Source organism: Cebus imitator, unplaced genomic scaffold (genome assembly GCF_001604975.1).
Source record: "Cebus imitator isolate Cc_AM_T3 unplaced genomic scaffold, Cebus_imitator-1.0 Scaffold12, whole genome shotgun sequence".
Lineage (NCBI taxonomy): Eukaryota > Metazoa > Chordata > Mammalia > Primates > Cebidae > Cebus > Cebus imitator.
The window spans coordinates 8,625,266-8,640,141 of record NW_016107327.1 but is presented as its reverse complement, the minus strand read 5'-3'; the positions used below and the strand labels follow the sequence as shown (position 1 = coordinate 8,640,141).

The 14,876-nt window shown below is 49.0% G+C and overlaps 1 protein-coding gene and 1 long non-coding RNA gene across 2 annotated transcripts in view; one reads left to right on the top strand and one right to left on the bottom strand.

Annotated features, from left to right (window-relative positions):
• LOC119467022 overlaps positions 1 to 9,712 on the bottom strand; it is a 90,311-nt gene extending 80,599 nt beyond the window's left edge. The window contains exon 1 of the long non-coding RNA XR_005195538.1: positions 9,607 to 9,712. This is a non-coding gene — a long non-coding RNA (uncharacterized LOC119467022). The remainder of the gene's footprint in view (positions 1 to 9,606) is intronic.
• CABLES1 (Cdk5 and Abl enzyme substrate 1) overlaps positions 9,332 to 14,876 on the top strand; it is a 129,992-nt gene continuing 124,447 nt past the window's right edge. The window contains exon 1 of the mRNA XM_017498686.2: positions 9,332 to 10,242. Within this exon, the coding sequence (XP_017354175.1) occupies positions 9,410 to 10,242 (833 nt within the window). The 5' untranslated portion in view covers positions 9,332 to 9,409. The remainder of the gene's footprint in view (positions 10,243 to 14,876) is intronic.

The window sequence follows — 14,876 nt, the reverse complement described above, 5'->3', positions numbered from 1 at the left end:
TGGGGTTTCACCCTGTTGGCCAGGCTGGTCTCAAACTCCTGACCTCAAGTGATCTACCCACTTTGGCCTCCCAAAGTGTTGGGATTACAGGCATGAACCACCATACCTGGCCAAAAATGATTTTTTAAAAAATGAAAACGCAATATCCCATTGTTTGAGTAAACCATAATTTATTTATCTTTCATCGTTCTACATTTAGGGTTTCTTTTTTCATGTTTTCTTTATTTTAAACAATGCTGCAATTAATTTTTGTGCATAACTCTTTGATCTTGTTTCTCAATAGCTCCTTAGAATTTTCACAGTAATCACATTTCTTGAGTCCTCATCATGTTCCAAGCATATATATATATATATATATATATATTTTTTTTTTTTTTTTTTTTTGAAACAGGGTCTTGCTCCATTGCCTAGGCTGGAGTGCAGTGGTGGGATCATAGCTCACTGCCATCTCGAGCTCCTGGTCTTAAGCAATCTTTACTCCTCAGCCTCCCAAAGCTCCAAGATTACAGATGTGAGGCACTGTGCCCGGCCCCCAAGCTTTTTTTTCTTTTGTTTTTTGAGATGCAGTTTTGCTCTTGTTGCCCAAGCTGGAGTGCAATGACGTGATCTCAGCTCACTGCAACCTCTGCCTCCTGGGTTCAAGTGATTCTCCTGCCCCAGCCTCCCAAGTAGCTGGGATTACAGGTGCCCACCACCACGCCCAGCTAATTTTTTGTATTTTTTAGTAGAGTCAGGGTTTCACCATGTTGGCCAGGCTGGTCTCAAACTCCTGACCTCAGATGATCTATCCACCTTGTCCTCCCAAAGTGTTGGGATTACAAGCATGAGCAAGCCACTGTGCTTGGCGGCAATTTTTTTTTTTTTTTTTTATGTTGCTGCACTAAATTTTCATAGGACTGCTATCAGGGAGGTATTATCATTTCCATTGCACAGATGACAAAACTGAAGCACAAATAAGTAGAGTGCTAAGTGCTCAAAGCCATGAGAAGGGGCCGAAATGTAACCTGGTTCAGTTTGCCTCCAAAGCTCATGCTGTCAATCATGAACCTTTCAAAGCTCCTGATAGGTATTGCCAAATGACTTTTTGGAATGGTTGTTGAGATTTACACTCCACCAACAGTATAAGAGTGCCCATCACTCTCACTTCTCCTAGTGATTGCTGGACATTTGCATCTCAACCTTCTGTGAACTGCCTCTTCCTGTAGTTTGCTCCTCTACATGGGCAGCGAAGGTTATATGGCCAATTAACTAGTTCAGCTGAACTGCCCAGTGGCAGGCAAAGTGGTGATGTTGTCTCCAGAACCTGGCCATATCCACCCCACTCTGATGTGAGAACATCTAAACAAATGCAGTCACCATGAAGCAGTGCTGCTATGCTGGGAGACAGAGAGCCCTGTAAGCAGGACTGTCTCCTGCCCTGCCTGTCTGTGCAGCGTCTAGAGGAGCCAGCATCGGGAGGCCCACGAACACAGGCCATCTGTAAGTTGCGCGTTTATGAGCTGTAATTACACTAGGGGTGGTTTCTTCATTTTCCCTGAGCTGGTTTATTCATGCATCTCGGTACAATTTCAAAGAACAAAAAACCAGGTTAATTTCAAAGAAAGTAAAACCATGAGTTTGCTATGATTTAAGAATAAAGGTAATACAACAAAGGAGATTCCTTCATTTCCTTTGAAATGCCAATATCATATAAAAAAATTATGCAGTTGGATCAGAAGTGGTGTTCCGGGCATGAACGATTCCTTTTTGGAAGATTGAGGACATCTCATGGAAGCCTCTGAAATGTATTTTCCTAACACAGTTTTGATGCCAGCTTTCTTCCATGGTAGTTAATGCCTTCAGCAGCGTGACATAAGAAATATATATTTGGTCTCTGCCCCCGGTTCCTGGCACAGAGCTCCTAAAACACTCGTAATTTCCTAGCCGATATGGGTGCTAGGAACATCCTTTGTTCTAGTATTTGGTATTCAATCCCAGTTCCTGACAGAGCTCCTAAATTCCTTGTAATTTCCTGGGTTATACGAGTGTCTTTTGCTCTAACCAGACAACTCCTGATGGGCTCCTGAGTAGCTCGGGATGGGGGTGGTCACCAGAAAGAGCAAGCCATGACTAGAAGGTTGAAACTTTCTCCCCTGACTCCCATCCTCTGGGAAGGAGATTGAATTATAATCAATCTTACCTACATGAATAAGCCTCCCTAACATTCCCTAAAAGACAGCATTTGGATCGGGCGCGGTGGCTCACGCCTCTAATCCCACCACTTTGGGAGGCTGAGGCAAGCGGATTACTTGAGGTTAGGAGTTTGAGGCCAGCCTGGGCAACATGGTGAAACCCCATCATCTCTAACAAAAATTTAAAAATTAGCTGGGCATGGTGGTGAGTGTCTGTAGTCCCATCTACTTTGGAGACTGAGGCGGAGAATCACTTGAGCCTGAGAGACAGGCTGCAGTCAGCCGTGATTGTACCATTGCACACTAGCGCAGGTGACAGAGCAAAACTCCATCCCCCCAAAAAACAAAAACAAACAAAACCCAGCATTTGGAGGCCTTCGCTGTCAGTGAACACGTGACTGGCAGCACACCTCAGCTCCTCAAGCACAGATACTCTTGAGCTTGGGACCCTTCCAGACCTTGCCCTCTGTGCCTCTCCACCTGGCTGTTCTTCTGTGTCCTGTGTCGTCTCCTTTCTAATAAACCAGACAACAGAAGTGTTTCCTTGAGTTCTGTGAGCCACCGCAGCAAATGATCAAATCATAGGAGGGACTCATAGGCCCCGATTTGCAGCCAAGTTGGACAGAAGTGTGGGTAACTTGGGGACCCACTACCTGCAATTGGCATCTGGAGTGGGGGCAGTCTTGTGGGACAGGACCCTGCACTTGTGAGATTTGACCCTCACTCCAGGGAGATAGTGTCAGAATCGAGCTGACATGTAGGACACCCAGCTGGTGTCTGAGAGTCTGAGCATTGGCTGGTGTAGGAAAATCCCCACACATATTTGGTGTCAGAAGTGTTCTGTGTGAGTAGAAAAAAACCAGTCTTTCACATTTAACAGGATATCTTGGCTAGGCATGGTGGCTCACACCGTAACCCTTGCACTTTGGAAGACCAAGGTAGAAGGATGGCTTGAGGGCAGGAATTTGAGACCAGCCTGGGCAATAGAGTGAGACCCCTGTCGCTACAAAAAATACAAAACTTAGCCGGGCATGGTGGTACACACCTGTATTCCCAGCTACTTGGGGGACTGAGGTGGGAGGATCGCTTAAGCTCAGAGTTCAAGGCTGCAGTGAGCCACGATCCTGCCACTGCACTCCAGCCTGGGTGGTAGAGTGAGACCCCATCTCAAAACTAAGAATAAAAATAAAAACTGTCACAGGACATCTACTGCTGAGCAGCATGGTCCTCCGGGGCTGTCGATGGCAGACCTCCGAATCATGGTAATAGCCATCGCTCACGAGCACCCACTGTGTACTCGACACTTGCTAGGAGTTTTACCCAGGCCATGTTTCTAACCTGCATCATAACCATGTGAGGTACATAAGATTTGATCTAGCCTGCAGATATAGAAGCCGAAACCCAGAGGTTCCAGAGCCAGTGATAAGTCAACAGGCAAACCTAAGTGGCACCCTTGTGCCGCACAGATGCTCTTTTGGAGAGCTTATTTTCATTTTTATTTTTGAGACGAAGTCTCACTCTGTTGCCCAAGCTGGAGCACAGTGGCACGATCTCGGCTCTCTGTAATTTCCACCTCCTGGGTTCAAGTGATTCTCCTGCTTCAGCCTTCGCAGTAGCTGGGACTACTCCCAAAGCGCTGAGATTACAAGCATGAGCCATTGCACCCAGCTGAGGATTTAATTTTCATTGGATTAAGGAGAGCAGCAGGTTTCTCAGGGAGACTATAAGTTAGATTAGCAGTCCAGTGCGTGTTCCAGTAGCCTGCACCAGCCTGTACTTTGATGGAAAATACAATAAAATAATCTGATTTAAGCAGGCGCTAACAGCTGAAGCTTCTCATGGTCCTGCCTAGAAAGGCACACTAATAATGTCATTGGTCTCAGGATCAGTGAAAACTACAAAAACCTAGAATCTAAAACACTCTGGCCTTTTTAATGTGCACCTTCTGTATTTTGCATTTTTCTAATAATAGCTACCCACTGAACTCTAGGTACTCTGCCAGTTACATACTTTACATTGTTAGTAAGCCTTATAACCCTGCAAGGTTAATACTGCAAAACCTACCTTCATCTATAGATAAGGTAGGTGAGGTCACCAAGAAACAAAGCTTATAATATGCCCAAACTGGAGACCCTAAAAGGTCACGTTTATAGGCCTCTAAGCTAATTTTCAGACTTCTCAGTCTGCTGAATTATTATTTTTTAAGGGCCAGTGATTACTTATAGGTTGTTTTTTCCTTTATTTATAAAAACCGACCTCCAATATGTGTCCGTCAAAACAGTACATGCAATTTGAATTCATGCATGCTAAAAAGTTTCAGAATGGGCATTCGAAAGGGGCAAAATGAAAGGGAAGAGGGAGAAGGGGGAACGTGGCTGACCAAGAAGAATCACATTTCAAGTTCTAGTCTTCCAGGCCTGAGATGCATGAGGAATCTGTCTGCCAAACTTCCTTTTCTGCAAGGATCCTCCTCCCGGCCTCCTCAATCTCCTAGGTCAGCTCAAATCCTAGCTCTTGCCTAAAGCCTTCCCCTAAACTGCTAATAAAAAAAACAAAAAAACCACTACTTTTCCATATTCTGATAACGCTTATAGTCCAATTGCTCATTTGAAACTTAATCAGGGTTGGCTTTGCATTTTCATTTAACTGTGTTTTCCATGGTGGTAACTATCAAGGTCACAAGGCCTAAGGGCCACATTTCTTTTTCTTTTTTTTGAGACAGAGTCTCACTGTGTCGCCAGGCACCAGGCTGGAGTGCAGTGGCACCATCTTGGCTCACTACAACCTCCGCCTCCTGGGTTCAAGCAATTCTCCTGCCTCAGCCTCCCGAGTAGCTGGGACTACAGGCGTGTGCCACCACACCCAGCTAATTTTTGTATTTTTATGGAGACGCAGTTTCACCATGTTGGCCAGGATGGTGTCGATCTCTTGACCTCGTGATCCGCCCTCCTCATCCTCCTAAAGTGCTGGGATTACAGGCTTGGGCCATGGGATACAGGCCTGGGATACAGGCCATGGCGCCCGGCCCCCACATTTCTTTTTATCCCTTTGTCACAGATAGTGCTGTGCATGTAGAAGTTACTTGGTAAAACTTGATCTATGAATAAGTAGTTGAAAAATAATTGAATTTGGAATAATTCAGGGACTAAGTAGATTAGGATGGTATAAATAACAACTGACATTTTTAAAAGTACTTTAGGCTGGGTGGGGTGGCTCTTGCCTGTGATCCCAGCACTTTGGGAGGCCGAGGCGGGTGGATCACTTGAGGTCAGGAGTTCGAGACCAGCCTGGACAAGGTGGTGAAACCCCAACTTACTAAAAGTACAAAAATTAGCCGGCATGGTAGCAGGCGCCTGTAATCCCAGCTACTCAGGAGACTGAGGAAGAATAGTTTGAAGCCGGGAGGCGGAGGTTGCAGTGAGCCGAGATCACGCCACTGCACTCCAGCCTGGGTGACAAAAAAAAAAAAAAAAAAAGTACCTTAAAGACTGTAAAAGGTTCTCAGGCAGTCTCATTTGTACCTCACCATAACCTACAGAGAAAACTGGCTCCGAGAGGGTAAGTAACTTGCTCTTGAAACCCAGATCCTCTTACTCAAAAGCTCGTATTACTCCATAATAGTTGACTTCAAGTACGGATGTGAGATTAAATCTGGACACTATTTCCTACCATTAAACATCCTCACCAGCAGAGGGCGCAAGAACATGCATGGGTCTTGGAGTCAGATAGATTTGCATACTGGCCCGGCCCAGCCCAGCCAGAGTTAGATGATTTGGGGCAAATTATTTAATTTTTCTGAGGCTTGTCTGTAAAATATCGATGATAATGCTCTCACCACCACCACTGGGTGGTCATAAAGATTATAAATACTCTGTGGCTGGCATACAGTAGGTGAACAATAAACCATATCTCGTGATTCCCATAAGGGTGTCACAGAAGCAGTTTGGAGGTTAAATAGACATTGATTCTTGTTTGATGCTTTAATAAATAATATTTGAAATTAGTTTCACACTTAAAGTAGACAAAAGGCTATAGAAAATGGGCAAATAAATGGATATCGATGGAAATTTTCTGTTTTTTTTTAATCGATGTATCATAGTTGTACATATTTTGGGGGGTGATAGAAAGATTTCAATACACAGAAAAAATAAGAAAGCGGACTGAACAACCTTTATGGATGAAAACCTTAAACACATGATATGCCATTTGTCCCAGCATTTATTTAACCTAAGAAAATAATATTGAGTGGTGACAAGATTTTGAAAAACAAAGGATGTCATCATCACTTTATAAGAGCAAAAGTGGAAACAACAAGCTTATTAAATGCACAGGTTTAAAAGCTTACAGTCTCTCTATCAAATTGAGCACTATGTAGTCATTAAAATAAAAATTCTTCCATGTAGAAAAATATTCTGCATGGAAAGATGATCACAACACAGCTGGCAAAAATCACAAGAGACAAGCAATCCAATTTCACTTTTGTTTAAAAACATGCCCAAAGCCGGGCATGGCAGCTCATGCCTACAAGCCCAGTGCTTTGGGAGGCTGCCATGGGAGGACTGCTTGAGGCTGGAAGTTCCAGACCAGCCTGGTGAGCTGGTCTTACGTAGTGAGACTTCATCTCTACATTTTTTTTTTTTTTTTAATTAGCCAGGTGTGGTGGTGTGCTTGTAGTCCCAGCTATTCAGGAGGCTGAGGCGGAGGGAATCCCTGCAGTCCAGGAGTTGAGTCTACAGTGAGTTATGATCACACCACTGCACTCCAGCCTAAGCGACAGGCTAAAAAAACATATATATACAATATATGAAAATACAAAACAAAGCAAAATTTAAGTTTTTGTTATTTCCACAGCAGATTGTGACACGCCCCACCTTTTTTTTTTTTTGTTCTGAAGTAAACATTTATCACTTTTGAATGAAGAAAAACATATTTTACTTTTACAGGAGCACTGTCGGAGTCTTTCACTTAACAATGCCCCCCCCTTAAGCCGGGCGCGGTGGCTCAAGCCTGTAATCCCAGCACTTTGGGAGGCCGAGGCGGGTGGATCACGAGGTCAAGAGATTGAGACCATCCTGGTCAACATGGTGAAACCCCGTCTCTACTAAAAATACAAAACATTAGCTGGGCATGGTGGCGCGTGCCTTTAATCCCAGCTACTCAGGAAGTTGAGGCAGGAGAATTGCCTGAACCCAGGAGGCGGAGGTTGCGGTGAGCCGAGATCGCGCCATTGCACTCCAGCCTGGGTAACATGAGTGAAACTCCGTCTCAAAAAAAAAAAAAACAAAAAAAAAACCTCAAAAAACAATGCCTCCCCAACCAGGCCAGTGGTCATGTAAATTAAGTCAATTGTCATAAAAGGGCTTGGAAGTTTCAAGGTAGTCAAAATAATTAAAATCTTGGTGAAATTTCACAGAGCTGGCCATTGAGCTTTGGAGCTTTGACTCAGCTGATATGAGGCTTCTGTAAACAGACACCAGGCTCCGTGTTTCCAAAAGACCTAAAAACAGCACAAAATATAACAATTGTTCATATAAAGGGCCACGTGCCGTCTCTGTCCTGAGCAAATGTAACCTGAAACCCTCTGTCTGGCACTCTGGGTTGGCGGCATCTCTCTGGACAGGGTGTATTTGCTCTCCATTACTCAATTTACTTTCCTGAAGTTGAAATGGAGTGGAATTTCAATGTAGAGTTACCCATTAGCTCCAGGGCTAAATTTAAACCTTTAATTAAATTAATACGTTGATCTTAAACACATTGCTTCTCCCTCAGAAAAGTGTAGCAGGTTTCTTAGGTGTCACAGAGCTTAATTCAGTGTGGCAATTGTTCCTTACTGCATTTGATAAGTCGTCCATACCGCCTGGGGAAACCCGCACAGGTTTTCAGATCCCTCCTGAAGAACCCCTCCATCCCGTCCCCACCCCCTGCTCCCGCCCTCAACCAAAACAAGCATTCATTGTGAGTAACCACTGCGGCTCCTCCCAGATTCAGAGCTATTGCTCCGGAAGGGTCGTCAGGAACGCCGTATTTATAGAAGACAGGGTAGGTGCCAAACGTGTGCTTATGAAATAAACGATAGGGTAACTGTCCATACTGGTCCCAGTTTATGCGGGAGAAGAAGAGATAATAATCTACAAAAATTTGCAAGGTGACTAGGAAAAGAGTGTAAGGTCGTTTTCGTCCACCTCGGTCTTCACAGAAAATGGAGCATATTTCAAAGCCAAAGTAAAAAATTTGCGTTGGCCTTTGCTAAGACAGAGATGAAACGCGACAATACCATGGATTGGGGATGTGTGAGTTCGTTGGCCACATGGAAGATGTTCGTGCTTCTGGGCGCTTATGCACCCCAAGGCGTGCATTTATCTCGGGGGCTGCATCCTTGGCCTGGGAATGAATGAGACCCAACCCCAATGGTTGTTAGCGACAGCTTTATGCTGGGACAGTCTCCTTAGGGGCTGTGGACCTACTCCTGTTACTATGCATGAGGACCTATTTACTTCTTGGGGACCAACGGCCACGCGGGGTCCAAGTAACTCGCTCGCGGTCCAAAACTCTACAACGCTCCACACAACTGTCCTGCAGACCCACAACTCTCCCGGGAGCACAGCCCCAGACCCTAGCCCACCGAGTTCGGCTCGCTCCCCGAATTCCCAGTGCGAGCGCGCAGGGAAACGTGCTCGCCTCCCGCACTTGGCTTTCGCGCACTCCGGGAGTCGCAGGCAACTCGGACATCCCGGACAGCCCGGCCGATCCCCCGCCCCGCCACCCGCTCGGCTCTCCGGTCCTCCTCTTCCTCCTCCCGCGGCTCCTCGCCTCCAGCCGCCTGCCTCCGCGGCCGCCGCCTGCGGCTTTGTTTTCCTCCCAGGTCGCATTCCCCACACGTGATTCCGTGTTATTGCAATGAGCGCTCCGGAGCGCGAGCGCGGGGCGCGCGCACCTATAAATACGGACACCCGGCCCCGGAGCCCGCGAGCCAGCGGCCAGGCGACCGGCGGGTGGCCAGCCAGCGAGTCGAACCAGCGAGCCAGCGAGGCGCGCGCGTGGGCCGGGGCGGCGGCGCCCCCCGCTCGAGCACCGAGGGGCGAGCATGGCCCGCCCGCGGGGGGGCTGGACCGCCGCGCACGCCGCCCGATCCCCGCGCCCTGCCCAGCCTGGGTCGCCGCCGCTCGCGCCCGCTGCTTAGCGTTGGGGCGCCGCTCGCTTCTCCGGGCATCGCGGAAATCCCGCCGCAGACGGACACAATGGCGGCAGCGGCCGCCACCACGGCCGCCTGCAGCGGCGGCAGCAGCGCCGGCACCGACGCCGCGGGCACCAGCGGATTGCAGCAGCCGCCGCAGCCCCAGTCCACGGCCGCCGCGCCGGCCCAGCCGCCGCCCGACCCCCCCCGGAAGCCGCGCGTGGACCCACGGCGCCGCCAGGCTGCCCTCTCCTTCCTTACCAACATCTCGCTGGACGGCCGGCCGCCGCCGCAGGACGCGGAGTGGGGCGGCGGCGAGGAGGGCGGCGCGGCCAAGCTGGGCGCCGGCGGCGCCTGCGGCGCGAGGACTCGGCTCAGCCTACTTGCCGCCGCGGAGCGGGGCGGCTGCAGCGCGCTCGCCGCGCTGGGCACGCAGACCACGGGGTTGGTTGCTGGGTCTGGCCCCTGCCTCCCGCAGCCTTCGTCGCTGCCGCCCTGGATCCCCGGCGGCCACGCGACCGTGCCCGGCCCCGGGGTGGCACGGGGGTTCGGGAGCCCTCTGGGCGCCGGCCGGACGTCGGGGGAGCAGTGGCAGCTGCCCCGGTCGGCGCCTTTCGCTGCCAGTGCTCAACAGCAGCTGCTGGACGGGCCCGGGGGCGCCTGGCAGGAGGAGTTGGAGGAGGACGATGCCTTTACCAGCGTGCAGGTGCCAGCGACCGCCTTCTTGGGCTCCGGGACCCCCGGGAGTGGGAGCGGCAGTCGGAGCCGCCTCAACTCGTTCACTCAGGGAATCCTGCCCATCGCCTTCTCCAGGCCGACTTCGCAAACCTACTGCTCCCTGGAGCAGCCAGGCCAGGGCGGCAGCACTAGCGCCTTCGAGCAGCTGCAGAGGTCCCGGTGAGTATCCGGGATGCGACGCTAACCCAGCCCTGCGTCCCTCCCCGCGCCCGGCGCGCTCAGCCTCCCCGCGGACTGTGGGCTGGGGGACACGGGCTGCCCGCATTTTCCCGCGTCCTGACGGATCCTGTGCTCCGGGCCCGAATCTCAAACCGCGAGGGCACCCGAAAGAGGGGCGTCCCCAGGGAGTGAGTGGTCACACGTGTGTGCACGAGCCCAGCGCTCGCAAAGGAACCCCTGCTCGTGCAGTGGGACGGGAGTTGGGAGTTGGGAGTTGCAGGAGCCCAGTAAAAAGCGCCGTCTGAGCCTCTCTACAGGAGGTCACAAACTTCCTGAAACGCGGTCCAGACCCTAAGGCGCACTCTCCCCGCGCTGGGCGAGACTCGGCCGGGCGCAGAGTGGAGCAGTGCAGGCCGGCAGCTGAGCGGCGCGTGTGAACCTAACCTTGTAGCAGACAGGCATGACCCTCCGCAGAAGTTCCTGTCTGACCTCCAAGTCTTCCTGCGGCCCGGGGAAACTTGGCTTTTTCCGTTTGCTCTCCTGAGCAGTGAAAGACCTTTTTACATCCCCTTGAACTAGGCCTAGGGGGTGGGGAACAAGGAGGAAATAGGGCTTCAAGGTTTTTTTGTTTTTGTTTTTTTCGTATTCCAAGATGTTCGTTAAACGCTTGTTGTACTTGTCTATTAGTTGAAGTTATCTGGCGATATTAGGCATCTTAGCAAAAACGTGAAATGCTGGACGTTTGCTTACTGTTCAGGAAATAGCTAGAGTTTGTCACCGTTTGTTCCAAGGGGGCAGTCGGAGGTTGGGACTGTGTGAACTGAAGCTTGTAAAAGAACCACGCGGGCGCAGGTGGGGAAATGCAGATCTGTTCCTTGGGCGTGCCCTCCCTTGTTGGTTAATAAGGCCTCTTGTGAAGTTAGCAATGGCATAGACTCTACCTTGGCAAAGTTGTTTTAACTTCCTGCGGCCTCAGTTACCCCTTTTGGGATGCTGCAGGCACCGAGATGGGAAGGAATAACTTTCTCTGTTAGAGATTCTATCATAGTTATCTGAAAGGTCGATCTGGCCCAAGAAAGAAGATGCCTATGGGAAAACTTTTCCTCCCACAGTGGACGAATGGGGAAGAACAGGCCGGCCTCATCCAGAAGTTTGCTCCTAGTGTACTTCTTCCTAAGTGGGTGAAATCATGAGGGTGCTAATTATGTAGCCTTGCTGTTTGAGTGCACATGGCCCGCAGGGGTGTGGCGCTGGGGAAGCAGCCTCATGATTGCATGGATGAATAAGCAACACTGGGCACAGGTGGCAGCCCCACTCCAGTGTTTCTTGTCAGAGCATGCGTCTCCCCAGCAGCAGGTGAGTGCAGGGAGTTGGAATCCCTTGTTTCTGGGTGAGTCCTGCAGACTCAGCCGTTTCTGGGCAGCTCGGTATTACCACTTGACGTCACACACTAGCTCATGATGACTCCAGACTTGCAACCTAAACCCAGCAGTCAAGAGGGTTATGACAGGAATTGTAATAAACATACATGTTATTCTAAGCCAGTGTGCAAAGCTGGCTTGTGTCTCCTGATGGACAGATGTGTTCTCCATGCTAAAGGCAGCTGGAGATCAGATTACCTTGCACTCTTTCTCCCAAGAAATTAATTTCAAGGGATATGGAGGATCTTGTGTGTTCACATTTCTGAGCCAAAGAATATCCGGAACTCCACCTCCAATCCTATAAATATGAACTTTTTAGGCGTTTTATTGATCCTCTCCACCTTGACACACACATTAAGATGAGTTAATCACTGGAAGATGCTTCTTTATCTGACAGTCACTTTCATCTGACTATTTCTGAATAATCCAATCTGGCAACCTGATAGGCTTTTATAAAGTTACAGCTGTGAATAGAAACAGCAGAAAATTTGGGTACAGAGGGGAAAAATAGGTTAAACTGATTTAAGAAAAGCGGAAAGGGTAGCTTAGCTGTGGAGCAGCAACAGACTTGAAATATCCCAGGACGCTTCCTTTCCAACAGCGAGCCACTTGTCTCTCATTCGAGTACTTCCACCTGCCACGCCAAAGTGTGGTGAGAGCACAAACTCACTTGAATAAGGCCCGGGGCCAGCTGTTCTGGTTTCCATTTGTGGAAACCTTTCCTGGTGTGCTTCCCTGCTAGCCTGTGTGTTTCTATGTACGTATTATTTCGTGGATGTTCTCTTGGGATGTTTTCACATCAAATTGTGTTTTCCTTGGATTCATTTCTTGCCATTAGAGGAATTCCATAGCACCTTGCTGCTCCAAAGTGTGGTGTTCGCACCTTTGGCTTCACTGGAAGCAGTTAGAAATTCAGACTCTTGCCCTACTCCAGACTACGTAAGTCCAGATCGGCATTTTAACAAGATCCTCAGATGATTTGTATACAAATTAAAGTTCAAGAAGCATTGCCACGATGCATCTGAAATCTGCCCTTTTTAAAAACTAAATTTGAGGTTTTATATATTGGGTTTGTTTGGGGTGTATAAAAATTAGAATGTTGGGCTGGGTGCAGTGGCTCACGCCTGTAATCTTAGCACTTTGGGAGGCCGAGGCTGGCAGATCACCTGAGGTCAGGAGTTCAAGACGAGCCTGGCCAACATGGTGAAACCCATCTCTACTAAAAATATGAAAAGTTAACCAGGCATGGTGGCGGGCACCTGTAATCCCAGCTACTCGGGAGGCTGAGGCAGGAGAATCACTTGAATCCAGGAGGTGGAGGTTGCAGAGAGCCAAGATCGCACCACTGGACTCTAGCCTGGGCAACAAGCGTGAAACTCCATCTCAAAAAGAAAAAAAAAAAAATTGGACTGTCTCCCAATCTGCAATCTTAAAACCATGTCTTTTTGGCTGCTTTCATCAGAACACTTCTAAAACCAATCACAAATAATTGCTTGGACTTAAAAAAAAAAAAAAAAAAATTGGACTGTCTCCCAATCTGCAATCTTAAAACCATGTCTTTTTGGCTGCTTTCATCAGAACACTTCTAAAACCAATCACAAATAATTGCTTGGACTTCCAAACTTTGTAACACACAGAGAGGAAAATTTCTGTGCACAGGCCTTGGCACGAGAAGGTGTACAGTAATGCCTGTGGATGTGATGATTGCACCATCTCTGTTCACTGCACGTGGATTTTTGACATCTATTGTATTTAACCCTCACAACCACCCTGAGTGTAGATTCTTTCACAGGTGAGGAGACAAAGGCTCAAGAGAGGTTGAATAATGTCTCAGACTGGCCAGCTACTGAGAGGCACATATGATAATCTGACCCAGTTGGGCCAGGATAGGAACCTGGATCATTGATGTCCACGCTCTGCCACTCTACCATGTCTCTATGCCTTGCACACAATAGGCCCATAGATAATTTTTGAGCTCTTGGCTGTAAATGTTTGTCTGTTATATGACAGGCCAGTCATACTGGTATAATTCAACACCCCCTTTTTATTTTTTACCCCCCAATCCCTCCCCTTTGTTATTCCCCCAAATTTAGCCTCTTTGTTTGGACCCCCTAGCTTTGCTGCTATTTCTCAGTCTCTATTCTTTTGGGGTGTCCAGGAAACCCAGGACGGTGGGCCCGGAATCCTCCTATCCTTACGGATAGGACTCTAACCCCGAGAAGCCAGCAGGCTGGGTTTGTGTTCAGGCTGCGGTGTCAGAGGTGGGAAGCCAAAAAGATGCCTCTTGGCTTCATGCCCTATGGTATTTCTCTGCTCCAGCAGTGAATGCTGCTGCATCAGGAAGGTGTTAATAGGTGAAAGGGAGTGTGAATTTATAAGGTGTGCATTAAGGCTTCCTTTCACTTTAAAAACTTCCTTGCAGGCAGCAGCTGGCCCCAGCCCTGGGTTACTCCACTTCCTGGAGATTATGGCTAGCAGACAGCTCCCCAGGAAGATGTGAAGTTGAGCCCGGGCAAACTGCTGCGCTAATGGGAGGCGTGCACAGTGAACAGGGTACTATTTTTCTTTCTTTCTCTCTTTTTTTTTTTTTTTGAGACGGAGTTTCATTCTTGTTACCCAGGCTGGAGTGCAATGGCGCGATCTCGGCTCACTGCAACCTCTGCCTCCTGGGTTCAGGCAATTCTCCTGCCTCAACCTCCTGAGTAGCTGGGATTACAGGCACGCGCCACCATGCCCAGCTAATGTTTTGTATTTTTAGTAGAGACGGGGTTTCACCATGTTGACCAGGATGGTCTCGATCTCTTGACCTCGTGATCCACCCGCCTCGGCCTCCCAAAGTGCTGGGATTACAGGCTTGAGCCACCGCGCCCGGCTTTTTTTTTTTTTTTTGAGACAGAATCTTGCTCTGCCTCCCAGGCTGGAGTGCAGTGGCGCCATCTCAGTTCACTGGAACCTCCGCCTCCTGGGTTCAAGCAATTCTGATGTCTCAGCCTCCCGAGTAGCTGGCACTATAGGCGTGTGCCACCATGCCTGGCTAATCTTTGTATTTTGAGTAGAGATGAGGTTTCACTATGTTGGCCAGGCTGGTCTTGAACTCCTGATCTCGGGTGTTCTGTCCACCTCGGCCTCCCAAAGTGCTGGGATCATGGTTGTGAGCCACTGCACCCCATCTGGGGTACTATTTTAAAATAGCATGAGGGTTTTGCCTCTGGG